Here is a 26,700-nt window from a genome sequence, read left to right on the forward strand (position 1 = left end):
ACAAGCAGGTTATATCAATAAAAAAACTGAAATGACAGCAGCATGTACTGTTAACACCAACTTTATTTATAACAACGGGGTGGGGGAACAGTTCTACTGAGGTGGCTGCTGCTGGTCTGGCATGCTCCTGATGATGTCAGAATCGCCTGAAGAGAAAGAGAACAAAAGGTCATCAAATAAAAAACAAATTGCCATATATTCAGTACTAATAAATCAAATTCCCTGCATAAAACAGCTTTATTAACAACATACAATTACATAAACCAAGTTGATGTTAGTAAAGGAGCATTCATGAACGGCTTTCATCTCGCAAACCACTAGTAAACATCAAAGTGCTTTTACACACCTGAGTCTAAGCAGCATCCCAAATACTGTTAAAATTAAGGTCAATAGAGACATCTGTGCTGCTCTGAGTTTGAAAGATATTTTTAAAAAATGGATGTTTTGAAAGATTAGTTGCTGTTCAGCAGTTATACTGATGCATGGCTATTACCTCAGATTAAATCACATCACTGATCCGGCTACTAGTTTCAATACCTTGTCAAATAAAGTGCATGCAAAGGTTTCACATTAGACGCCACAACTCAACTACTTTTCCTCTGACCTCTCTTGATCTTGATTTCATGTGTTGAATGCCATTGTGTTAGTAGTAGACCAATATACCTTAAGGTGAGCCGGTTCTTTGGATGAAAATTAATTTTCTGTTGTGAATTGTGGTTGATAACTTTGTTGGTGTTAGAGGGGCATTTTACTGTGTTCAGTGCTTCCAACAGGCTCGTTGGGGACCAGTCCCCCGAGGCCAATATCCCTGCATCAATTTATCTACCAGACAATGCCTGGCACAAGCTATTAATCCATTAAGTATTCCAATGTTCCTCACTCCATCAGGAAAAAGAATTTCGCTGAATAAGCTCAATGTTGCAGCAATGGAAAAGCAGGGAAATCTACTGCACCATACTGAAGAGTAAGGTACTCACCAGGGTCAATAATCGCCAGTGTGCACACCCTGTAGTATTTTCCGCAGGCTGTGCCGAGCTCAATGTTGTTTCCACTGTAGTGGTGGACACCAGTCTTGGCCAGCATGGCATAGTACTCAATCTCAGATTTCCTGAAGAGGGCAGAGACAAAAGGAGTTAAAACGGCAGATACAATTTCAGTAACTTCCAAAAGAGACAAAAACAAATGCCCAAAAAGTTGCAAACAAGTCAAGCTACTGTAGAAGTTCAAAATACCAATAATCAGTCGGTGTGCCTGCAATTTAAAACCAAACCAACAGTCTTTCAGACAACTGCACTGAAGCACATCAACCTGTGAAACAGCTATGTTGTCTGAACAGATAAATCAGTTATATTCTATCTATGTTCAAGTCCTGTTAATGAGTGTTTTAAATGGACATGTGCATCTCTTCCTCCACTGCTCCCATGTGGTAGTGACAGGCACTGATGAGGAAAAGGCTGAAATGCTGTTCATGGCCACGTAAACACACTCACTGTCCATGTTTGATGTTTCTATTAACACTCTGTCAACCATATAGACCAGACTGTATACAACAGTATATAGTCTGTGATAGACTGTTTACAAGTTGTTGTTGAACACATGCAATAGACAAAATCAGATCACCCCACTATGCAACTACTTGCTTACAACTTAACATGAAAAATAACTATACTTTAATAGAAAGTGTGCGATTTATTGATTGTCTTCATACCTGAGGGCTGGGCAGTTGTTGGCCAGGATAACCAGCTTGGCTTTTCCCTGACGGATCATCTTCTGGGACTGTTTGTAGCCCAGGACGTATTTCCCACTCTTCATCACCAGCTGGAGCCGGGAGTTGATGGACTCCATGGACTTTTTCTGAACAAACAGATATACACATACCTAAAGTTAGTGACAGCACACAAAGCTACATAGCTAATGTTAACTTTCACCACTTGTCCATCGTCGTTCTCATGCAAAACCCAAGACCGGGTTCCTTCACCTTTTCCAAATTCAAATTAAGCACTTTTCAAGCAATTCAAGGTGCATTCATGTGCTTTTCCATCACCTTACAGCTGTGATAAACTACATATTTATATAAATTACAATACTCAGTATTAGTATTATAGCACTTCAGTTCGTCTCATTGAATTAAATGCTATTGTCCTAGACATGATGTTTGGAGACAGCTTTCTACCAAAGGACTACGAATGAAAGGAAAACTAACTCAACTAATAAATCAGCAGAAATATAATCAACTATGTTGAAAATCTGTTAATCGTCAAGGAATTTTTCATGCAAAAATGTCAGAAATGCCGTTTAGTCTCAAACGTGGATATCTTTTTTTCTGTGGTATATCATATACACCATGACATCATTTCAAGCACTTTATTAATCAAAGCAATTAGGACCAAACTAAAATGTTTTTCCAAGGATTTCCAGCACCCGTAGGAACCCTGCCGTGATAACAGTGGGAATAATAAATATGCCGTTTAACAGAAGGACAAGGATATGTTGTTAACGTGCATTATAAGGGACGGTTGCCACGTTAATGACATGGTTTTTAGACATAGCAAACTAGCATTAGCTAACTTTATACTGCCGGAGTTACAGCTACAAACGTTAGCCGACAAACAGATGGACGGCAGTAAATAACACGGGCCGTCGACACACGACTCCTAATATTTACAGATACACAAATATAACGCGAAACTACACATATTTAGTGTGTTTATAATACGTTAATGGAGAGCTACAGTGCTAACTAGCAGGCCCTGACAGAAACACGTCTCCACGTGAAGCAACGGCAGCAGCGCGTGTGCTCCGGGCCGAGCCCAACGCCACTCACCGTTTTCTTTGCGGCCACCATTTTAGCTGTTTAGTCCTGACCGGCCAACCTGCGGGCGAGAGGAGGGAAGGACAACACTGTCGTTAATGTCTGGATGATAACAAGAGTCAAAAACCAACGAATCCAGGTGAATATTTATGAGAAAACTCGGAGCTCGTCTTACTGTGAGTTAACTCCAATATGGCCTCGGAGAGAAAGGAAGTCCCATGGTGCATTGCGCTGCTATCTAACCGTGGGCCTGCGCAAACGACTACTGCGCAGAACGCTATTACAGTGCCTACAGAAATTCATGATACCCTTTTGAAATGTTCACTTTTTTTGTTTTGCAGCCTGAAATGATCATACATAGAAAATATATATTTTCCTAACGTGATTTACACATTTTGCCTTATAACATCCAAATGATTTTTTTTTTTAATTTCTGAATATTAATAAAAGATGAAAAAGTAGAATTGCTGGGTTGGAAAAGTGTTGAGTCCCCAGATGTAATACTTTGTGAAGGACCTTATTCTTTGATTACAGCCACCAGTCTGTTTGGGTGTGTCTCTACCAGCTTGTGCACCCAGATAGCTGAATAATTCCCCATTCTTCCTGCAGAACTGTTTGAGTTCAGTCAAATTCTGTGGTGAGCGGTGATGAACTGCACTCTTCAAGGCCATCCACAGATGTTCTGTAGGATTCAGGTCAGGGCTCTGACTCGGCTGCTCTAGGACATTCACCTTCCTGTTCTTTAGCCACTATGTTGTTTTTCTGGCTGTGTGTTTTGGGTCGTTGTCATGCAGGAAGGTGAACCACCTGCCCAGTTTAAAGTGTCAGAGGGCTGCAGGTTTTCCCAAGGAATTTGGGTGTTCTTGGTGGCATCCATTTTTTCCTTCAATCCTGACCAACTGCCCAGTCCCTGCTGAAGAGAAACAAGTCCACAACATAATGCTGCCACCACCATGCTTCACCAGGTATGGTGTGTTTTGGGTGGTGTGCTGTGTTTGATTTCTGCCAAACATAGCGCTTGGAGTTCAGCCCTAAAAGTTCAATTTTGATCATCTGATCATATAATCTTTTTGAAACTTCAATATGTTTTTTTACGACATTTTTTTCAGGTGAAGCCTCTTTCTTGTCACCCTGCCATACATGTATAACTTGTGAAATTGTTGTCACATGCACAGATCGACCTCTGCCATTAAGACTTGTAACTCCTTCAATGTCACCATGGACATTACGCTGCTCCAGAGGCATAACTCAGGATTAAGACGTTTGCTCAAGGGCACATCGACAGGGGGCCTAGTTGTTTAGTGTGACTCAGCTACAAGTTCACTCTCCCCGCCCCAAGAGGTGGCCGCTGCACACTGACTGAATAATGTATTTCGGTTCCTGCGCCAGCCTCCTGGAAACAACCTAAGTTACGGTACACAACAGAAGCCCACATTTCACTTGCGTGTCCAACTTAGTGACTTGAAGCCACAACGCAAATATCTGAGCGCGTTTTTTCGGAAGAACCATGATGCGCAATTACGCACGGGACTAAAGGAATTGACAACAGTCTTTTTGTCTCTCCTTCAGGGGATTCGCTGTCGATAGTTTTGAGTTCTTTCCATTTACAGAGACGACATCTATGCACAACGTCATCAGCGCAGCTCCAGCCTCTTCTCAACTCTTAACCCTGAAGTTAACCATCCAGTCCTCTATGTGCACAGGACAGGATGGGATGCTCCACCAGTTCCCAAACTTCAGCGGTAGACACGACTCGACCCAGTGCTAAGCCCGAGGACAGCAACGGAGCGAGCACAACAGGTGATGCACAAAGCTTCACAATTCTTTGTAATATAATATGTTGGTGAGGAATGTGGAAAATACAGATAACGTGTTATATAAGTAATGCAGCTAGGTAGCATTCATTGCAAGCTTATTTTTAACACAGATTATTAGATTAATTACTAAGAATAATGTCTTTGTAATGCTATGTTTTCAACAGTACATTGGAATATTTTCTGACATAGGGTAGTGTCATAATTTCCATGTAAAACAACAATAATTATGTATTTGCATAAAGTGGGAAATGATGTCCAAACCTTCCAGCAGCAAGGCACTGACAACTAGCATTATCACTGGCTGTGACATATCTGTAAATATCAATTTGCTAGAAAGATACCAGTCAAATTATCTGTATAAATGATTGCTGGAATCAAATGTATTAATCAATAACCTTGTAACCTGTTGGTGGTCATGGTGGAAGTTCACTGCCATCCCCAAATAGAGTAACTTCATCCATATAATTATACTGTGGTGAACACTGCTTGATAAGGAGGACCTACATGGAGACTACATGCAAATGATCAGCATCATTTTTGTGGGTACAGTACCTGATGTCTGTAGTTTAGTGACCCAGAGTCACAGAATAACAGGATGGGAAAGTTTATTGTCATTATTTAACAGTGGTTTCTGACTCTGTCCTGTCCGAGAGAGACAGTGGTATGAAAGCATATTTGGTGACAGTCTATGGTTTCAATCGGCAATGGAGACGCCACTTTGGACACTCCTTTGTTGTAGTGGGCCAGATATGGCCTGGCTCTGCTGAAAACTAGCACACGTTTCAAGGTACAACACTTGTGTCTGCATTTAACAGCGTTAAGGAGGAGCAGGAACTTATAAATATGTGCAGGACTGATTTACCATCAGAGGATGTCAAATGTTTATATTGATGTGACTTTGCAGTTCTGCCAGCTTAAGCATTATTAGACCAAACTCGAAGAAGGAGCAGGTGAAAAACTGGTAAAAGATTCACTATGTGGGACCACCTCTGAGCAAGTGTCCACGCTCTGATTCTGTCTTTGCATTCCTTAAAGAGATATTACAGGCCTATTAGTGCAACGCCAGCATGGAGACACAGGCATGCATGCACACTCACATATGAGTATTCTGAAATGCAACTTTATTTACTGTAATGTGTATTTGTATAGCCTAAGCTGCCCATCCCTAGAAGGGCATTTATAATACAAAAAGCAACAAATACACAAGAGACCACAAAAACTCAGAACTCAACAAGAAAACAAAAAAACAATGCAAGATACAGACTTAATAGAACAAAGCACCATAAAACAAGAAGATCATTCATGACTACATGATTGCTCCCTCCTAAAACACTCTTTTAGTTTAAGTTTAAAATGATACAAGTCAAGAAACAGTTTGATCCACATGTTAATCCCCCAAACAGAAAAAAAGCTGTTTTAATGATGGTCTTCGTACATGTATCAGCACCTTACAAATTAAAATGAGCTGAGAAACTGCACTGCCCCTGCTACCGTGTGTTAAAGCTCATGTCCTGCAGCTGACTCTGACCTCCCTGCGGACGTAAAGAGCAAAAGGAGAGTTCCCCCCTACGACTCACAAAAAAGTGTTTCATCATTGTTGTCACTTGATGAGGGCAGAGCATCTGACTTTGCTCGCAAGTCGCTCCCAGCTGAATGACCTCGAACAGCGAGGTGTTTGTGTAATCATCGTCTTAGAGGTCAGATGGAAATGCGTCAGGATGTCTTCTTCTTTTTGCATGTGGCTCATTTCCTTCACTTGATGCTACTTGTCAATGCCAAAACAGAAAGATGACATTCATTAACCCGAGGTTCATTCATTTAAACAGTAAAAGATTGCGTTCTTTTTTTTCAAGGAAAATATTGGGACAAATATATTGCAGAATGGAAAGGGTGAGGTGACTATTTTATACAAACATATCGACCGTCAAGAGTTCTATGATCCATGCAAATACTGTACTTTCAATGCAAATCATTCAGAAAAACAAGGAACAATATCAAACACATAGCAACCTGTCTATAGAGCTGTCAACTGTTTGGTATGAGGCTGTTAGTGTTTATTAACATAATCCACATAATCATTAACCCTTTGTGGTTCCAGTTAGGTGTCAGTGGGGGGTCTCTTTATGCCATTTTTGCTTCCTACCCAATGATCTGTGGTTAACAGCAGAAGCACATGTTTTATTCTTTTCCCAGTTATCTCAAGAAGGAACAGCTGATTGAGTTCTGTTTCTAGAGAAGTGCACACATTGCTGCTTCATTTTTGTTTGGTGGTAGCTTTACACATTCCAGTGGTCAGAGACTAGAGTTTAATCTTTAGATGTTAGGGGTCATTTACCCTGCATATGCCTCTCTTATACACTCTCAAAGTAAGAAACATGGTGGTATTACTTATAAGATAATAAATCAGTATTAATGAATTTCTTGTCTTTTCCTTCAACTTGTAAACTCTCTGGCTTTGGGTTAAGTCAACTCTGTAGCCATTCCGTATGCAACACAAATATAAAGTTAAGTAAAACAACGGAAAGCCAAGACCACATTAACGATACACCAAACTGTCTCACATTTAAATAAGGAAAGTCTTCTTTTCTTACCCGATAAGGTCTTTGTGTGTGTGTTTTTTTTTTGTTGGCCTCTGGTCACCGTGTAACCACCACAAGTGATAGTGCTGCTACTGCCTTGTGTTACCAAGATGTGAAGTGTGAAGGGAATTTTTTTCAAGTATTTTGTGGGATATTTTTGTATTGCAGACAATAGTAGAGAGATGACAGGAAGCGAGGTAGGGAGAGGTACAACAGAGGACTTAACATAACTAAGTAAAGTTTTTACCCATAACAGACAGAACAATATCATTAGAGGCACATGTTTACCATAGGTACCCCAATGAAAACAAACACTAATTTGATCCTTGACCATGGAGTCATACTGTGTCACACCAAGGTCCTCTGCCTCACATAATACATTGTAAATTGTTTAATCTTGTGTCTTATGTAAATGTTATAATGTTTCTCATCTTTATGTCATTCAAATATTTTGCCTTCTAGATCTTGATAATATGATCACCAACAATATGGTCCATAATTCATGCAATTTGACTGTACATTTGAACTAGGTAAAAGTAAAAACTTGAAACCTTCTTTTTGGATGTTTGGATCACGTGCCGTGTTAATTGTTAATACTGCTGTTCCTGACAGGGGCTGCCAATGAGAATGGCAAAGTAGCTGAGGACAGCGAAACTATTCCAGACCAGACACCCACTGGGGGAGGCGATGAACCTGCTGCAGCTGCAACATCTGCAGACAACACCGCTGCAGCTCCACCTGCAGACAAGGAGCCTCAGGCTGCTGCAGACAGTCCGCCTGCAGCAGCAGCAGCAGCGCCTGCAGAAGCAGCAGCGCCTGCAGAAGCAGCAGCGCCTGCAGAAGCAGCAGCGCCTGCAGAAGCAGCAGCGCCTGCAGAAGCAGCAGCGCCTGCAGAAGCTTCAGCAGCAGCAGACGGCACCACAGAGACAGCAGCGGGCTCCTCAGAGCCTGCAGCTGCAGCTCCTGAAGAAGGTAGGTCGAGTCAGAAACAACACAGGGACAGGTCAATGACAATTGTTTTCTCTTATTAAAGAAATTAATTTACAAACTAGAGGTTAGGTACATTTTTAGGACCTATTTTTTTTTGCAGACTGTGAACAGGCAACAGATGAACATACTCAACTTTGGATTTAATTTTCCTGTAATTCTCCATAACATCTTTACACCCACCATATATTTTAGCAAAATTACACGTTTAACGCTGTTAGCAGAGCCCCTGCGCTTGGCTCTGAGAATGTATCAATTTTCATTGGGTACTTCTTTATTTTGTTTTCATTCTTTTTTATTTTCTTTGCAAATGACATCTGTGCACTACTAACCCATGACTGTGACATATACCACACCGACTGAACCCGTTTTAAGTTTGATAAGGATGTAGCTGCTTCTTAAAGTGTAATTCCGGTGCAAAAACATCCCGTGGTCTTTTTCGGCACTTACATACATCTAATAGTAAGTGTAACAACTAATAATGGAGAAATCCGAGAGAGTCGCTAACAGCCGTACGTGGCTAATACTGATTAGCTTGGGGCAGTACGGTGAAAGCATTAAAACAGCTTTCTTAACCACTAATACTGCTCATGATAACACCAAACCTCTTCAGTACCATGATGAGAGTCCTTACACATGAAACAAAGCACCAAAAACATAGTTAGTGAACCCAGAGTTTATTAAAAGAGTGTTTTGAAAGACGTACCAACTGGCCCTGGTACCAGCTCCTCTCGTAGTAAAGTCCATTCAAGTCGATTACCAAATGCAATCCAAAAGAAAGAAGCCCATTGGTGCTTTATTTTATGTGTAAGGATACGTATCATGCTACTGCAGAGGTTTGGTGTTATTTTGAGCAGTATTAGTGGTTAAAAAAGCTGTTTTAATGCCTTCACCGTATTGCCCCGAGCTAATCAGTGTTCAGTGTAATCAGCCATGTCCAGCTGTTAGCGACTCTCCTGGATTACTCCGTTAATATTTGTTACACGAGAAAAACTGTCTAGATGGCTTATTTGATGTATGTTAGTGCCAAAAAAGACCACAGGATGATCTTTGCACTGTAATTACACTCTTCTCTTTGACATAATCTACATTTGAAACTGGTCATTTAAAGCTGTTACCACAACTGGTTGAAAACAATATTCACAATGTTTATATGTCCCATAGAGGGAAGGGGAACTCATTAAGGACAAAATGTATGTGCAATGTTCCCATTAACCAGCAGTAACCTGAGCCCTGCTCGGCCTCCTGCACAGTGACCCAACAAGCACAGCATCCAGGTGCATATTGTCCCCTTCGCCCTTCCCTAGACCATCCACAGTCCCACTGCAATGGCGGTAACCAGGCAATATCCAACAACACACAGACATGACTTTTAATGAACACACTGGGGCGGCCACATGAGTGTGTTTATAAGTCTATGTGACTTTTGATTAACTAGTTAGGATCTAACAATCTGCCTCAACACTTAATTGTATCAATATTATATTAATGTATTGACTGATAGAAGAGTTTTTAATGAACTTCAGTCATGAAAATATATTTTTCCTCCTGGCAGTGTACATTCTTTAGGATGTATAGAGTGTGGTGAGTTAGAGTCACATCTGAACAGTCTGTTGATCAGTAACTATTGTCTGTTGAGGCTGTAACTGTTGTTAAAGGCTATAGACCAAAAAATACACTTTGACCCAGGACCAGCTCCTGATTTGTGTAAGAACTAAACCGCATGGACATTTCTCCTATACTAAATACATAATGTAGTCAGGATACTTTTTGTGGCATCTGTTGTCTCTGGAGAAAATAATGAACCTCTTAACCTCTCCCCTGTTCTTCTCTGCTCTGCTCTCAGGGGAATATGCTAAATTACAAATGAGTGAGTGCAACATAACGATCCTCGCTCTAAATTCCGGGGGGAGCACTTCAGGTGTGCGCAGCGATGATCTCTCTGCACACTAAATGATTATCTATACATGGAAGTGCTCCGCAGGGACGGCTATCAGTTCACTCGTTGCTTCATGATGCAAATGACAAGCAGCCGGCCGGTTCATAAAGTCAGCTCTTCATTTTCCTCTTTGTCTAATGCAAAGTGTCTACTACTGTAATGCAGGCTATTGAAGAAAGATGGACAAGGTAGCAAAGCCAGAACACTGTGCACTTCTGCAATGGAAAAGATACAGTACATTGCATCCTTAGATTACAGTCTACCTGTGCAGGTACCATCCTTTCTCTTGTACATATAATTCTAAAGATAGGGTAAAACAGGTTCAAAAGTCAAAGTCAAACCTTTGTCTTCACTTGATCTTGACCCCCTTTGGTGTCCAACTTGACTCACCCTCACTTCTAGCTTGACCACAGCCCCTTTGACTGCCATGCATGCAGTTTGTGTGTGTGTGTGTGTGGGTGTGTGTGTGTTGACAACTTTTTTGTTGTCATCGTGGTCTCATTAAGGTGCAATCTGAGTCCACAGAGAAACTGGAGCATGCCGACACATATAGGGCTTACACCGGCCACAAGCGATGTTGTTGCCTCCATTTCACAGCCAATGGAGAGAGAGGATCGAGTGTCACATAAGCAGAGCGGACATGGCAGCTCATCAGCTTCTGGATATGTTAGCGGCAAGGGTTGAGAGAGTCGGGTCGGTGGAAATAATCCGCAATCACAAGTCTTTGAAAGAAAGGTCATGACAAATGTGATCGAATGTAAATGTGTGTTTATGTTTGTCGCTGACGTGATTTCACACCTTTGGTTTGAATAATTCACGTTTCTGTTGTTAGGTCTGGTCTTACTTACCTCACTTATCTCCAGCTGTTATAGCCATGCAGGTAGTTTCTTGTTCTATTTGTCCATGTTTCTACGATACTGGTCACAACGGAGGTGAATAAAATGGTAAAAATATATTTTTAAACCTTAAAATTAATATGTCACTTTCTTAAGAAACAATGTCTTTGTCACTACTCAGGCTTATCCACAGACTATTTAGTGGAAGTACCAAATTAATAGTGTCTGTGAAAACAATTGTATCTTCTTTGACACTGTTTCTGGGAAGAGATCATGCTGTTGAATGTTTGAAAGGTAATTTTGTAATGCTGTGAACATCCCATAGACCGAACCTTTAAAGGCCCCACATTGTAAAAAGTGAGGTAGACGTGTCTTTTTTTATTATAAAGCAGGTGAAAGTGTTGTATAAATATTGTGAAAGTATCAGAACACTCAATCCACAGAAAAATGCACAGAGAACGTATTCAGAAACTGTGTCTTTAAATGAGCTATCAGGACTATATATATATATATATATATATATAGGTAGACAGTGTGGCTAAAGTGCCATTACAGTCATTCTCCAGCAGCAATGACAGTGCAGAGACACAGAGAGTGCAGGTGCGGAAGATACAGGCATTCTCACCAGTCGGAGCAGACTGGGCTTATTGAGGAGGGGCTCCTAAAGAGACAGGCGCTAAAAGAAGAAAGAATAATAATAATGTGTTTTTTGCATTAAAGTATGTAAACATGTTCTATTAGAAACCCCAAATACAAGTGTGAACCTGAAAATGAGCATGATATGGGACGTTTAAATGTGATTGTATCAAAAAATCTATTTTTCTTTCTGAACAGAAAAAACAGAGACGACAGCGACTGCCTCAGAGCCCAAAACAGAGGAGGCACCAGGTGAGTGATGATGTAATGTCAACACAATGTTACATAATAAATATAAAAAATGTCTACAACAGCTTAACATGTTTCCCCTCTTTTTGCCTTCAGCTCCCAGTGAGTGAGGTGCAGCACGAACGACTGCACAGATGAGTTTATTGGAAGTGTCTTACCTTGTTTGTATGCACGAGTGAAGAATGTGTAGGTGTGTGTGTGTGTGTGTGTGTGTTCGAGTGTGAAAGACATCGCCTCGTTGCCAAGATGCAGATCCTGTGATTAACCACATTCAGTCAGGGTTCCTCGGACATCATTGTGCCTTCTTCTCTCTCTCTCATGATGGATGGCTGCAATTTCCGCTCGCAAACTGCGTATAGACAGAGTTCTACGGCACTTAGTGTTTACTTTCAGAGGATCATTTCAGGATTAACTTAAATGATAAATTATCACTGAAATTTCTTTTTATTATCTACATAGAAATGTATAATAGCAGATTTTCTTGATTTCACTTGAATCTACCATGTCCATTCTATACCTTTTCTACAAAATGAATTAATGAATCTAAAGGAAACCAAAGCCAAACTATATTTGATTTATGAAGTCATATTATTTTGGGGTAGCTGGCTTTGATTTTACAACCATGTTTGTATGAAGAGCTGACTGCACACATTAAAGAGCACGGATGAGATGAAAACTTTAGACCTTTTTTGTTTCTGATGTGTCATGATTTCTCTCTGGGACCTAAAATCTGTAATAAGCTATGAACTGTCAACAATTAAAAAGGCCACCTTAAGAAAATGCCATCTAATACTTGTTGATGTTTTAGAGTGAAATAACCACTCTAGGATCAGAGGTTGTACTACATTTTGTTTTTTATTAGTGAGAGCTGCACTTTTCAAATGTGTAAGAATATTTCTCTGGAACAAAACAGAAAGAGCACCAAGAAGAAGTCAATCTGACCACCGTGACCAGGGAATGTTAAAACTGGTTTTACAGATTAAATCCTCCTTTATTTTTACGTTTCCTTTTATGCTGGTGAATTAAGTGCTGGTCGAATTATTCATGGTTTTAATCTGACACTGATAGCAGATCAGAAGTATCTAGAACCAGCTACAGTGGCCAGAGGAGAAACTAATTTATGCAAAACGTGAAAATATGGAAAAGAGAGAAGTTTGGTCTTTCATGTGTTATCTGGAAATACACTGTACAACTACGAAGGTCACTCGATGGTTAGGCTACAGCTTGTTTGTGATGTGGTGGTCTAGTCAGGAGTCTGAGAGAGGACCGATAACAGCAACTGCCTCAATTTCCACCAGCCCACCCTGAAGAGAGGAAAAAAGAGACAATAAGGACATGGGAAAGGAAGTGTGGGTGACAAGAATACTACAATGCTTCTCTGCAACGTTTAAGGACCTTTACTGGTGCTAAAATGTGGGAAAATGCCTGATGCTCACACTTTGTCCTGTGTGTGTGTGCCTAAAACAATATTTTTTCATGAGGGAGTGGTATTTTTTCTTGAGGCATCCTCTTATTTGGCAGGAGATCAGTGAGACAGCCGGGGCCTGAGGGTGGGTGCATAACATTTGCTAATTAGCACTAAACACAGAAGGGCTGGGCTGATTGAATGTATTGCATGTTATTAATTGAAGCATTGGACAAGATGATGCCACTAGATGAAAAGTCAGGGGATCACTAAAGTTATTACAATTCGTCGCGAGGGGAACATCAATGTCGGCACTTAAGTTTCATGGTGATCCATCAAAATAGCACAATTTTACACAAATAGCTGTGGCTATATTACAGTCTAACCAAAGTGGTGGCCCACCAACTATTCAATATTAATTAGTGTAATCTCTCCCCCAGTGAAAACCGCTGCACATGGATGATGGAAAATACATGGCATGAATAAATGAGCATGAATCTCCACCACAACATGTCTTTCGATGTCCATGAAGTATACCACAGGGTACTGCGGTTCTATACTGTGTGTGGGTTTTTGTATGTACTCACTCTGGGGAGAGCAGCGACTTGGTAGGCAGCTCTGGCTGGGAAGTTACTGCTGAAAACTGAAACGAAAACATTTGATTTATTTTGTGGAATCAGTCAAGTTGAAACGCAGAGATGCAACGGGTCATAGTGGGCCTCGCCACGCATGATCCTTTCACTTCAATAGAACTGGCACCAAAGCAACATTATGAGCAATGTTCCTGTTTTCGTAGGTTCCTTGTTGCAGTGAATGCGAATGACATCAGCTGACAGGAAGTTAACAAAGAGTTGCCTAGCAATGGAAATCCATTGAAAAGGTCTTTAACAAAAGCAGACTGGGAAACCATCAGCAAGAGTAATGTGTAAAGCACGTGGTGAGACATAGTTTTGGGGAATTTTTCACAAGCAAAAAAAACGTTTCATAACAGACAAGTCTCCAAATGCAAAAGCAAGTAAGCACATTTAGCAAACATAGTCAAAACTTTGGAGTGGGAAGTCAAAATTCACATGACTTTCCTTCTTGCTAAGGTCAGGGAAAGTTCCCTGCCTGTGGTTCAGGGTTGAGTAGAGTCAGTAGGGAGAGCTCACAGTCTGTACCCGAGTCAGAACTTAGTAGGAGGGTCGGGTTACATCTGTGCGCCTGCACGACGGTGTCCATTTACAGCTGGCTGGGCACTGCAGCTTCCATTACACCTGTCTGTTGTGATCCAGGAGGAAATACCCAGACTGAGCAGCATGTGCGAGGAGATGACCGCTTCCCCTGTCAGCAGTCGTTTTCTGAGAGATGTTGGTGAAATATGAGGCGCCGCATGTGCAGATCCTGGAGCGTGCCACTGGAATAATGATGCACTTTTGCAGTGTTTCACTGTAATTTGTGATTTTGACTGGAACACTATTTACACAACTTTAAATTTAAATTTCCGTGAAGTGGAAGCTGTACATTTGAAAGTCAGAAACATACAGTAGTATGTACTGTGAGATAGAATAATATGTGCACACATTAGAAAATGGAGTAATTTAATTTTGCTATTCCATTTAAAATTGAATTAAAAGTGCATCATTTGAAGAAAAGGAATAAGAATAAGGTAGTAGAATTATTAATTGGCAAATTGAATTATATTTTTGCCTCAGTATATCCGTCTGTCTGTTTATTTGTTTGTCTGTCTGTTTGTCAGCAGGATTTTCATGAAACTCATTCTATTTTGGAGCTGATCCACACATGTGAACATGCAGGCGGGACTCTCCTTTAAGAGCTGTCTCCTTAACCATAAGCCCACTACTGTAACAATGTGAAGGGACAATAAAAGTACAAGCCACTGATCTATTTGATGAAATAAGTCCCAAAGCAAACAGTGACTGTGTGTTTGTGCAGGCAAACGCTCATTAATCTGTGACAGGACCACAACAATGATGCTTCGATAAAGTGAATAAACTGAGCTGCTGGTACAGGTGACACGACAGGCCATGGATGTGACAGCAGCTCTCACAATCTTGGTTAAAGGCCGCCCCTGTGTGGCTGCCTTCATACAGTTTATTTAGAAGAATATAAATATGATTGAAAAATATACATTTCATCAATTCGATTGGAAGACCGCATCTGTTAGTTTCCATCATAATCTGCTTTTTGGCACGAATTTTAAATGCACAGAGCGTGGAAATGAACAAAGTATTGCCTTACATGTTTTGTAGACCTCATTGACGCTGTTAAAGTCATTGATATCAGCGAGCAGCACGGTCGTCTTCACCACTGAAATCAGAGTTTGTTTGAAACATTGAAATCCCATAAAAACACATGAAAGGCTTACAGTTGATGAACAGCTTGACGACGCTGAGATCTCACCATTAGTGTAGTCACAGCCAGCAGCTTTAAGGATCTCCCCCATGTTGATGAGAGCCTGAGGGATGACAGACATTGGGATATACAGTCAATCCATATTTAATATCACATTATATGCTCTTGATGTGTGTGTATATGTGGTTAACATTTCATCATCAGTCCGGAGATACATCCTCTTATTTTGTAGTAGGTTTGATGCTATAAGAATAATCCATAATGCTAGGGATTATTTCATATGTCTATATTCTACTCTCTGTGCCTCCTGATGCATATAATAAAACAGACATTCACTGAAGGATTAATTCATCTGTAAAGGTCAAACGCTGGAACACATCTATGCTTCTTGATAATGTTTTTTATTTTTAGATTACTTTTTGGCAATTTTTCAAGCCTTTATTATATAGGTCAGACAGGAAATGGGGTGAAAGAGAGGGGGGACATGCAGCAAAGGGCGGCAGATCGGAGTCGAACCCGCGGCCGCTGCCTCGAGGACCTTCATTCTCTTTACATGGAGCGACTGCTCTATCCACTATGCCACCGGCCGCCTCCTTCTCGATGATCTTTAGCATAAACGAGTTATGGTGCTTCAAATGCCCCTGTACGCCTCACCTGTTTGGCCTGGGCCTGCACCCCTCCATCTACCAGCTGACCAGAGGCCACGTCCATCCCCAACTGACCCGAGATGTACATGGTTCTGTCCACAACCACCGACTGGCTGAAGATGAGACACAAACACACACACAGACAAATACAAATACACTACTTAGACCTGGACACTTGATTTGGGACAAATAGCAAAATAAGCTGCAAAACAAATAACTTATCATTTTTTTAAACCCATTTTTCACTACCTAGACACTGCCAAGGTGCCATTGAGTAAGACACCAGACCACCAACTGCTTGGAGCGCCTTTCCACTGGCAACCTCGCTCTGACATCTCTCCATTTGATGTATGCGTACGGGTCCTGTTTGCATGTGTGTGTAATTTTAGGCCTGTGGGTGTGTGTGTCATATGTAAAATAACAGAATGAAAAGTATGCCTTCTTCTTTTTATAGAAATACTCTAAATTAAATCAAAAAGTATATAATTCAATTTTACGTGTTGGTGTATAAGTATTGTCTCTTAATCTGATTTATATACTTAATAATACATTTACGATATCCTATTTTTTCTCACTAATGAATGAACAGCATTTTAATGTGCACGCCAATGTAGTTAAGGAGATGTAAAATGATTTCTCTCCATTTGTCTGACTAAAAAATGACGAGCAGACCACAAAAAAACCCTCTGAAGAAGCTGTTTCTGCACTTAAAATATCTCAAAAAGGACATAAGTGTATTTTCTGACTTATGATCCTAAAAGCTGGATTTCACGTCTAAACCTAAAGTATTTGTTGTTGTGTCTCAAGTCAGATGTTGCAACAAATGATAGGCAAAGCATTTTTACCACCAGACACAACAATAGCTGAAGAACCTTGAATCCTTATAAATAGAGAGGCCATTCAGTGTGACGTCACTGCGCCCACTGACAGCCGATTGGCCAAAGCAGGAACACCCCTCACATTGTGCACTGACTGGATTAAACAAGAAAACACACTAACTGTTATATCTTTGTCAGGTAAATAAAATGCAGTATTTATGGTCATTAAATGAAGAAGTTAATATGGTTTCAATCAAGTACTTAGAAAACAAAACGGGGTTTCTTGCATTTCTGCAAGATGTAGACCTGTGTAAAGTTCACAGCACATTAACCCTTACCTGTATATCCCCTGTCTAACTGGGGCTTTTGGTGTGTAGGGGATCTGTCGACGAATAGATGCCATTTCAGGTCAGCTGTGTGTGTCGCTACTCTGCTGTGCTTCTTCTGCTCTGCTCAAAGTTGAACTCTGACACTTTTCCCAAGTCAGGCAGGTGAGTTCATTGCACACTAGAAGACCCGCCCCCGATCAAACACTGGACTGTCTTGTGATTCATCCATTCATTCAAACATGTCATGTACCTGCCTCTATGGTGTCTGCCATATGCCTCTGCACCCCCACGTGTCGCTGCAAATAGAAAATGAATGCGTGTTTCTGTTTTTAAAAGTTTCCTTACCTGTATGGACCGATGGCAGCCGGGGCTGATGATGTGTTCACGATCCTTCTGTTGAGTGCAGACATGTTTTCTTGGTTTGCTTCCCTTAATCTTTCTGCACCAAAGAGAGTGGTTGTGAACGAAGAGAGTCGTTGTGCAACAATTTATGGAAAGCAGGAACAGTTGCTGTCGTAAAGTATACCGTAATGACTGTTAATAAAGAGCACGTCGCATTTTTTTGGAGGAGCGTTTGAGAAATAGCGTGCGAGCCAAAAGTAGGGGCGTTCGTAGTATAAGGGTTACGGTACAACAGGTGGTCATTGATGCATAAGAGTCAATGTCAGAGGTTCAAGTCTCCTGTTATGAACTCAGAGATAAGATAAAGGCATTCCACTGCAGTTATGGTTAACTATAAGTAACTTTTATTATATCTTGCACCTTTTCAAAATAAAGTATTACAAACAAAAGATAATAAATTAAGTGGTTCAAACATAAATGCTTACATTCCACTCTACGCCTTCAAAAGCAGAAATAACAGTGAAATAAATGAAAACAAAATCATATAGCTATATATCAAAACGTGATTTCAGATAACTGTACGGCAGATTCTCTGCAATGTTATATTTCGAACAGGGCTTTTTAAAAATGTATTGTACAGAGCAATCCGTTTCTGTTAAAGCTGAAAATCCAGCTTCCATATTACCAGTACTCCGTCCTGTGCAATTAATACAATAGCATTCCACTAAAATAGCAAACTTAATTATAAACATGCATAGTCTAAAACACGCAGAAATCAAGCCACATTATATTTGACAAAGGGCAGAAATATTAACTGCCAAAACAGCTACCGTATTTATACCAGTGTCACAAAAAGAACTAAGTTTTGAACACATTTAATAAATAAATTGCGAATGCTTGTTTGTAAGTTTCGGATGCACTGCAGACTTAATTTATGAAAACAATTCATGGCAAGAATGTGAGTGATTTCCGTGAAAGAACAGGTTAAAAAAAAAAAGAAAACAAACATACACGATAAAATCAGAAGCTGAGACGATACTGATTGAAATTTGGAACCCGGTGTTTAAAATGTCGAATAAGACACAAGATAGTGTAACAGGTCTATTCATAACATTATGGTATTATCAAAATGGTGATTAATAAGCAGTAAGTATGGGCTGAACCATAACAACACTGCATATTAACATTCATATCTAACAGCAACCTGCAGACAGGCATGTATTTAAAGAGTCATAATTCATTCAAAGGGTCAAAATTAGCACATGTGTAAAAATGATGCCAAAACTAAGCTACAACCACAACAGAGCAGTTTGTTTCCCTCATGAAGTAATAGTAGGAAGAGTTTTCAAACATTCAAAATTGTGAAACAAAGCCCCACGGACACTGGATTTTTGGAGGCCAATAATATCAACATTTGCCAGTTTTGTTTTTCCTTACATTTAGGAAACAACCCAATCTATCACTGCTTTGAACAGTTTCGTGTAAATTCAGTTTTTAGCCGTCAAAACTGAGCTTTTTTTTCCCAAGTTACGCACAGCATGAACAGTATCTTCATTCCTTCATTATTAAATCACACCTAAATGTAAACTGTAATGGAGAAAACTAAATAGAAAATTCTCAATCATAACTGCTGAAACATTGATATAAGCTACGGAGAAATTAGCTGAAAAACTTAAAAAATATGAATCTGAAAGTCAGACATTAGACGTGTGGCTGATGCAGCGGCTCTGTTTTTCTAAAGTTTACAGTATCAGTCATTCACTGGAGTCTTTTATCTCAACTTAATGCATTTTTTTTTCTTGGACATAAAATAGTGTATAGAGCGTCGTGCTCAGAGCTGAACTGTTATCGTCTTCTTTGCATATAAGATGGCTCCACATCCAGTCGACATGTTTAAAAAGTTAATCAATCATTGTGGAACAATTACCGGAAACATAATTATAAGACCCTTGAACTAAATCTGCTGGGTTTTTAAAGACTCCAGGAACATTAAAACAAAAGTCATACAGTACTTTGGAATGCTGTCGCTTGTATGGAAATCTGTTTTTTTAAAGTTAGGAATGAGTTTCGATGTAGGACTGGGCAATATGTTGATATTATATTGATATCCGAATACAAGACTAGATATTGCCTTAGATTTGAGATATCGTAACAAGAGTACAGTAAGTAGTAAGAGTGTTGTCTTTTTCTAATTTTAAAGGCTGCCTCACACTAAACTTACCAGACTGTTCTATGATTATCTGTACCCACTTAGTCATTATATCCACTTTACCGATGATTATTCAACAGTCAACCCTACAATATCGTCATAATATCCATATCGAGGTATTTGGTTAGAAATACCATGACATTTGATTTTTTTTTTTTTAATCACCCAGCCCTATAGTCGGTGTCAGCTGTTTTAATTTGAACACAGTGGTTCATTTTGTCAAGTAAAAGCCCTGATTTCAAATTTGCAAAGAGCAGATGCATGGAGCAGATACAGACAGTGCACTGGATGTTTAAAATAAACATAACAACATAATTAAATGATGATTAAGACTAATGAAATAAGTTTAGAATTTTCTGGTCCACCATGAAAACATTCATGATCCGCCCACACGGTTTCCATCATTTCTGTCCATTCTTGCAGCTGTCCACAGTTCACATCCGACTAAGCCACCTAGCGACTCGGTTGTTTTATTAAATTGCTTTCAAAAACCAGGTTTCAAATATTTTTAAGGCATTCTCAACTTTATCAACATCGTCTTGATTGTCTTTGGTCATGGACAAGCCTCCACAGCTAATTTTTGCAGGTAATTCCCAACTAAGCTCTATATTATATTTACACTGAAAGTGAAAAGTCTGAGGAAAAGAGACCACTTGTCATTGACCACTGTGATTATGCTGATGCTGCTGCTGCCAGAGGGTAGGCTTCCTTATGTGTAAACGGGGGTTCCTCTGTGTGTTTTCTGCATTAAATGGAGCATCGTTTCATTTGAAAAAGAGGGAACAGGGAACAGCATCCAGACACAGTGTAGAAACAAGGCAGAGTGTAGATTCAAGGAGCCAAAAAATGGATGTCAAAGAAGCATCTCACTTCATTTAGAGGCCAGTTAGCAGTCAGTCAGAAGAGCAGTGGGCTTCCAACAAAGACAGTTAGGTCATCTTAGTTCCTCTGTGTCAATGGGACGTACATTTTGTGGCAATGGTGGCTTTGGGAAACCGAGACTAGAGGGAGGGGCGTTCAGAAGTTCTGTTGTCGTCTCTTCTTGGCATCCATGGCATCCAGGATGGGCTGCCTTTTGGCTGTGTAGCGCTGCCTGAGCTCCTCAATCTCCCGCTCCATCATGGGATCCAAAGCAGTCAGGCGCAGCTGCAGCTCCTCAAAGTCAAGGTTCTTCAGCTGCACACAAATAGAAACACGGGCAAACAACAATGAAGAATGGGATGAGTCATTTAGTGGAAGAACTGCTTCCCTTTTGCTGTTTTTACCACTGGTATTTATTCCTTTAGGGCAAAACCACATCAATGACAGCAGTACCGTCACATGCTCATGGAAGCTTTTACTCACAAAGTCAAAGTCCCCGTCCTGAGGCACCTTCCAGTTGTCGGGGAAGACGTTCTTGGACTGGATGTGGTAGCCGGGCTGCTCCTGCGGCTGGTTGTGGTTGTAGTTCTCCTGCTGCTGGGCAGCCTTGTTGGAGTCCTGCTTGTCAAAATAGTCCATGAAGGATGGACGTAGCGGCTGCTGTGAGGTGGCGTGCCCTGTCGAGGAGAAAGAGGGTTTCAACTTGTGATTAATTTAATTAATTATGAGTTAATTAAGTATCCTTTGTACCCTACCCTTACCTCTGTATGACAAAATTACAGACCACAAAATAAACGTGAGCTAACAACATTGACACACTCCTGTTGGCTGTTCTAGATGTGGATTCCGATCCCTTTCCCCCCATAACTGAATAAACACCATGTGTGTGCTTACTCCTCATGGATCCCTGGTCTTCATCCTCCTCTTCATCGTCATCACTGTTGATGACCATAGTGCCCAGGTCTGACTCGAGCATGGTGCTGCCGTGTTCAATCATGGTCTGTGCTCCGTCACTCATGGTGCTGGTGGCCCGCATGGTTCCTGCACCCTCCGAGCCCGACTTCACCATAGTGTGAGAGTCCACCTCCGTCTCCTCCTCCTGGAAGACATTTCGTCATATAGCCTCAACATAAAACAGCCCTTTTATGGTTAAGGTCTCAGCATACATACAGAGTTGTCGTCTTCCTCCTCCAGCTCTCTCTGCTGCTCCTGCTGCCTCTTGGCTTTCATCTCCATGGCCTCAGTGATCAGGTCTCTCAGGATTGTGACCGGCTTGGCCTGGCTGATAAATTGGTGCTGAACATTCACAAGAGCAAAAAGAATAAAATTGTACTGTGGTATCGTTTGGTGCCCCACAGATGGAGCTGCTGCATTACTTTGTTCACCCTGTGCATGTATTTATTTAAAGTATTCTTACATCAGAGATTCTCTGAGTGCGTACACTCGTTAAAGTTCTGATCTTGCAAGTTTATATCTGTGTGTTTGTGTGTGTGTTTATGTGTCCTTCCTCCAACCTGTAGGAGCTGCGTGGCAGTCGCTCTCTGCTCTGGATTCTTGACCAGACACTTCTTGACAAAGTCTGTGAATTCGTCTGACCAAAGCTCTGGCTTTCTGAATGTGGGAGGAGGGTTGGTGGGGATCATGAAGATCGCCTGGAGGAAGGCAAAGAGGTTTCAAAAAGTCAGGTGGAATGAAAGCGAAACATTTATTATCAATTAGATTGGTTCTTTTAGCCATGACATGTCAATCCCATGGTGCGTGTAGTTGTCGCTCTCTTTAAAAAACAAACAAAAAAAGATACCTTAATGAATCATATGAGCTTTTTTTCATTAAGTTCCTAAAACCCACTTCTTCAACAAACTATGTTAACACTCACTCTCATTGGATGGATGTCAGCGTATGGAGGTTTGCCCTCTGCCATCTCTATAGACGTGATGCCCAGGGACCAGATGTCAGCCACACAGTTGTAGCCGATCTCCTGGATCACCTCTGGGGCCATCCAGAACGGAGTACCAATCACAGTGTTTCTCTTTGCCATTGTGTCCTTCAGAGAAAGACACAAAGCGGGTATCATCACTGTGGACTTTTCCAATCGGTTCATATGGATTCACAAATTTCGTGAAAGATTATACATTCCTTGTGGGAAGTTTTAAAAGAACATTCACTTTTTTATCACTGGTACAAACTTCAAAAAACAGTTGCTATAATGTTACCGTTAGTTGTCCAGCAACTCCAAAGTCAGCCAGTTTGGCGTGTCCCTCAGTGTTGAGGAGGATGTTTCCTGCCTTGATGTCCCGATGGATCTTCCTCATGAAGTGAAGGTATTCAAGACCCTTGAGTGTCGACTTCAGGATAGTGGCAATCTCCTCCTCTGTCAACTGTGTGAGAAGGAAAATGAAAAGAAAAAGATGGAATAAGATCCCAGAGTAAACAAAGAATTGAGTCTAGCACAGGGACGCGTGAGTCGAGTATGTCGTACTGTATTATTTATGTAATCAGTAGTTTTGCCAGTTAAGTCACATCCTCATTTTAAGCTTTGCAAATAATTAAATGTGTGTCTGTGTCTACAACAAAGGACCTTCTCAGGAATCTATCCTTTCATCTTTTTATTTGCACTTCTGTTCAAAAGAAGAGACAGTAGACAGAATTTGGTAAGAACTGTATAAAAACCAGGATAGTCACAAGTGCACTGAAGTTTTATCATCTTCATATGAGGTTGGGATTAATTCAAGATGATAAATTATGTATGTCAATGGAATCATATCGCGATTAAACCATATATCGAGATTTGAATCAAAGATTTGTCTGAAGGGAGGTGCACAGGTCTCAGATGAAAACCACTGGTGTAAGATATACATTATGAACAATTTGCCTTAAGTAAAATACAACACAGCCATATAAGCTCTGCTAAAGTGTGAACCTCTAACACCCCACAACTGTCTCTGTGAGCACCCACCGTCTTGTTTCGCAGTCTGATGATGTCAGACACAGAGCCGGCTCCACAGTACTCCATGACAATCCACAGGTCTGTGTTCTTGAAGTAGCTGCCATAGTACTTCACTACGTAAGGGCTGGGAGGAAATGCAACACAGTGGTAATCAAAGGAGAAGAAAAAGTTTTGTTTCGAACAAAAATTGCGGAAGTGAGAAAACTTTCGCAGATCAAAAAATCATAGAGCTGTACAGGCTGCAGCATCATCTAATATGCTGCTAAATTAAACATCTAACTGAGAGCAAAGTGAACTACGGAAGCAAAGATTATGCTTTGAGGACAATAATCTACGTAGTGAATTTGGAGGTTTGTTTTCTCTTGTAACCTGTCACACTGCTGCATGATTGAAATCTCCTTGATGATCTCCTGCAGATCAGACTCCACAGGAACCTGCTTGATGGCCACCACCTGGCCGGACTCCTTATGGATGGCTTTGAACACGCTGCCATAGGAACTGAAAACACAAAAGTTAAGTCACAACATGTCCACAGGGAACTTTACAACTGACATTATTAACAGATTATTGTAATAAAGGAGGTGCAACTTAAAAGTACAGACGCTCTGATGGACTTAAAATAGTTTCAATCAATGGCACACTAAGGGAAACAGAGGTTAGTCATGACTAAAATATCTTACCCTTCACCGAGTTTCTCTAAAACGTCAAACACTTCCTCTGGTTGTTTGGTCAAACTGTCTTCACTCAGCTTTTTCAGCTTACTGGAAAATAATAGAAAAAAACAATTAACTTAGTATAAAGGTCTACGTAGAAACAAGTTATGAACCCAAACTAAAACACTGTACTGTAGGAGCATCTGAAATAACTGTGTTTTTTCATCATTAAAGTTATAGACATACATTTATGAAAAGTTGGGTGTATTCCTAGAAAAAAGGGTGTAAAAATATATAAATAACCCTAACGTCTGTACATCTATTTAGTTAAAATAAACGCTTCAGCAAGGGATTTTATAAAATAGTCTATGCATTATTTATTATTTTATTAAGTAAAGATTTTGGGGTAATTTAGGGGGAGTTATGGTGTCTAAAAAAAGCTCGAGTAAACTGTATAAATGGAAAGCAGATAGAGACTTTAATTACACTCAGCTCAGTAGATAAGACTATTATGTGATAGGTTTTTTTAAAACTTATTTTTTTAACCATCTGTTGACTAAGCAATCTATAATGGGAAAGATAATTGACTGTGAATAATTAACAGATGATTAACTGTGAAGCATCACAGTAAGGTCATCTTACACCTGACTGTACAGTAGGGGGGTAATATGACAAATCAGGAAAATGACTATTAAGATATATAATGATATTGATACCAGCTCTCTCTGCCCCTCAGGTTGAATACTGTCTTCACAGAACCTAGCTCCTGTTGGCACGGCAACCACATTAATCACCATGGCACCGATTAATTAATTAATAGGTTGCTAATGATGATGCTCATATGTTTTACATGTATGTGTGAGATTGTTTCAACTCTTAAACAATTCATTTATTTGTTTTTAGTACTTTATGTTCAAAAAACAACGTAGATTAAAATCCCTAATGCCTCAAATAAGGACATTGTCGAAGTTAACATTAACGTTACCCAGCAACGAAACAGGCTGGAACTAAGCAATTACAAGCTTTAACAATGGGTTGGTTATTTTGTCAAGAGTGGCAGCTAAACTGGTCTTAACCGAGCTGAAAGTGTGAAGGAAAACTGACAGACCTCACTACGGTAGCATCAGCTAGCTGAGCCCCAGCTACCGCCTACATTAGCCTTTTAGCTGTTAGCTAGTTAATAGCTTACAAGCACGTCTTAAACCAGTCAGAAATACACAAACCTTTTGGGCGCGGACGGCTCCATGGTTTATAACTTCAAAGAATAAAAAGGCAGCAAACTATTACTAAGTTGTGGGAGTTTTGGGGTCAAGATGTGAACATTGTCGACAGAATCGTTGTTGTCAAAAACTAGTGAAGGGCCAGCTGAGTGTCCGTCAGATGATGGACAGTTTGGGGGCACACGTGTTCCACAGCGCCCCCTGCTGGACCGGAGGGCAAAACACATTCAACAACAAGATAATTCAAAGTGCTTTACATAACACATTAAAAGCATTATAAACACATATGAAAGGACATTTAGATATAAAATAACATCCAGATAAAATAATCACAAAATAAAAACACTTTTAAAGACAGGTAATACAAGATTCAGTACAGCAAATCAGAAAAATCAGAACCAGAATAAACTTTATTGCCTAGTATGTAATAAGGTTATACATACCAGGAATTTGACCTGTTGATTTTGTACTCAGCGGATACAAAAATACACATAAAACACAGAAAGAAGACATATAATTTAGCAAGAACAACTAAATAGAAAGAAGACATTAAAATATTACAGATGTAGAATATAAAATATAAAGAAAAATGTGCATAGGTGCAGCAGACCTGCAGCAATTATTGCCTCTTTGCCTGCAATTTTCTGAAAGTTTTTCCCAGATTTGTGGTGCATAAAAACATAGGAACTTAACTTTAGAAGCCTAGAAACAACCTTGCAATAAATAAACCACAAACACGATTGCATACGATGGTATATGTCATGTATTCATAATAATTGCGTCAAGTTTTTTATATTTTTATTTAAGAAAATAATAGTTACAGTACTTTTCTTATACACAATGCAAAAAAAACGTATTTCTAAATGTAGAAACTATAACAACATAAATTAAAATGTACAAAAGACAGTAAAACATGGAAAAAGGTAATGAAAAATAACAAAAACAAAAAACCCAGTGAGTCTGTTGCCAAACTAAGGGAGTGTATTAGAAATGCCAAAATAATCTAATAGTTTTTGTATTATTTTGAGTTTTACACACAGTGGTCGAATATGATTTAAA

General features: G+C 40.1%; 4 protein-coding genes across 5 annotated transcripts; 1 reads left to right on the plus strand and 3 right to left on the minus strand.

Annotated features, from left to right (window-relative positions):
* Positions 1 to 45: 45 nt before the first annotated feature.
* On the minus strand, positions 46 to 3,016 carry rpl30 (ribosomal protein L30). Its single transcript, XM_083925853.1, has 5 exons — positions 2,988 to 3,016; positions 2,825 to 2,873; positions 1,709 to 1,854; positions 978 to 1,108; positions 46 to 146 (listed from the first exon to the last, which is right to left on the minus strand). Exons 2-5 carry the CDS (start codon positions 2,843 to 2,845, stop codon positions 94 to 96), a joined length of 351 nt encoding a protein of 116 aa, XP_083781979.1. The 5' UTR covers positions 2,846 to 2,873; positions 2,988 to 3,016; the 3' UTR covers positions 46 to 93.
* Positions 3,017 to 4,406: 1,390 nt separating this feature from the next.
* On the plus strand, positions 4,407 to 11,965 carry LOC310955950 (uncharacterized protein; the record flags this gene model as incomplete). Its single annotated transcript, XM_083926029.1, has 4 exons — positions 4,407 to 4,612; positions 7,821 to 8,180; positions 11,805 to 11,858; positions 11,952 to 11,965. The coding sequence occupies exons 1-4, from the start codon at positions 4,522 to 4,524 to the stop codon at positions 11,963 to 11,965; spliced, it is 519 nt and encodes a 172-aa protein (XP_083782155.1). The 5' UTR covers positions 4,407 to 4,521.
* A 761-nt stretch (positions 11,966 to 12,726) lies between these two features.
* Positions 12,727 to 17,888, minus strand: rida (reactive intermediate imine deaminase A). Of its 2 annotated transcripts, none has more exons than XM_083925043.1 (6): positions 17,755 to 17,888; positions 16,270 to 16,375; positions 15,664 to 15,718; positions 15,502 to 15,570; positions 13,848 to 13,903; positions 12,727 to 13,159 (listed from the first exon to the last, which is right to left on the minus strand). In XM_083925043.1, exons 1-6 carry the CDS (start codon positions 17,817 to 17,819, stop codon positions 13,103 to 13,105), a joined length of 408 nt encoding a protein of 135 aa, XP_083781169.1. In that variant the 5' UTR covers positions 17,820 to 17,888; the 3' UTR covers positions 12,727 to 13,102. The 2 variants fall into 2 exon arrangements, with proteins under 2 accessions (XP_083781169.1, XP_083781170.1); XM_083925044.1 differs by lacking the exon at positions 17,755 to 17,888 and adding an exon at positions 17,419 to 17,561.
* Positions 17,889 to 18,132: 244 nt separating this feature from the next.
* Positions 18,133 to 25,777, minus strand: stk3 (serine/threonine kinase 3). Its single transcript, XM_083925823.1, has 11 exons — positions 25,645 to 25,777; positions 24,449 to 24,529; positions 24,138 to 24,266; positions 23,778 to 23,892; positions 23,035 to 23,199; positions 22,698 to 22,865; positions 22,336 to 22,473; positions 21,992 to 22,117; positions 21,716 to 21,920; positions 21,305 to 21,498; positions 18,133 to 21,136 (listed from the first exon to the last, which is right to left on the minus strand). The coding sequence occupies exons 1-11, from the start codon at positions 25,665 to 25,667 to the stop codon at positions 20,978 to 20,980; spliced, it is 1,503 nt and encodes a 500-aa protein (XP_083781949.1). The 5' UTR covers positions 25,668 to 25,777; the 3' UTR covers positions 18,133 to 20,977.
* Between the last annotated feature and the right edge of the window lie 923 nt (positions 25,778 to 26,700).

This window comes from Echiichthys vipera (genome assembly GCF_963691815.1).
Source record: "Echiichthys vipera genome assembly, chromosome: 13".
NCBI lineage: Eukaryota > Metazoa > Chordata > Actinopteri > Perciformes > Trachinidae > Echiichthys > Echiichthys vipera.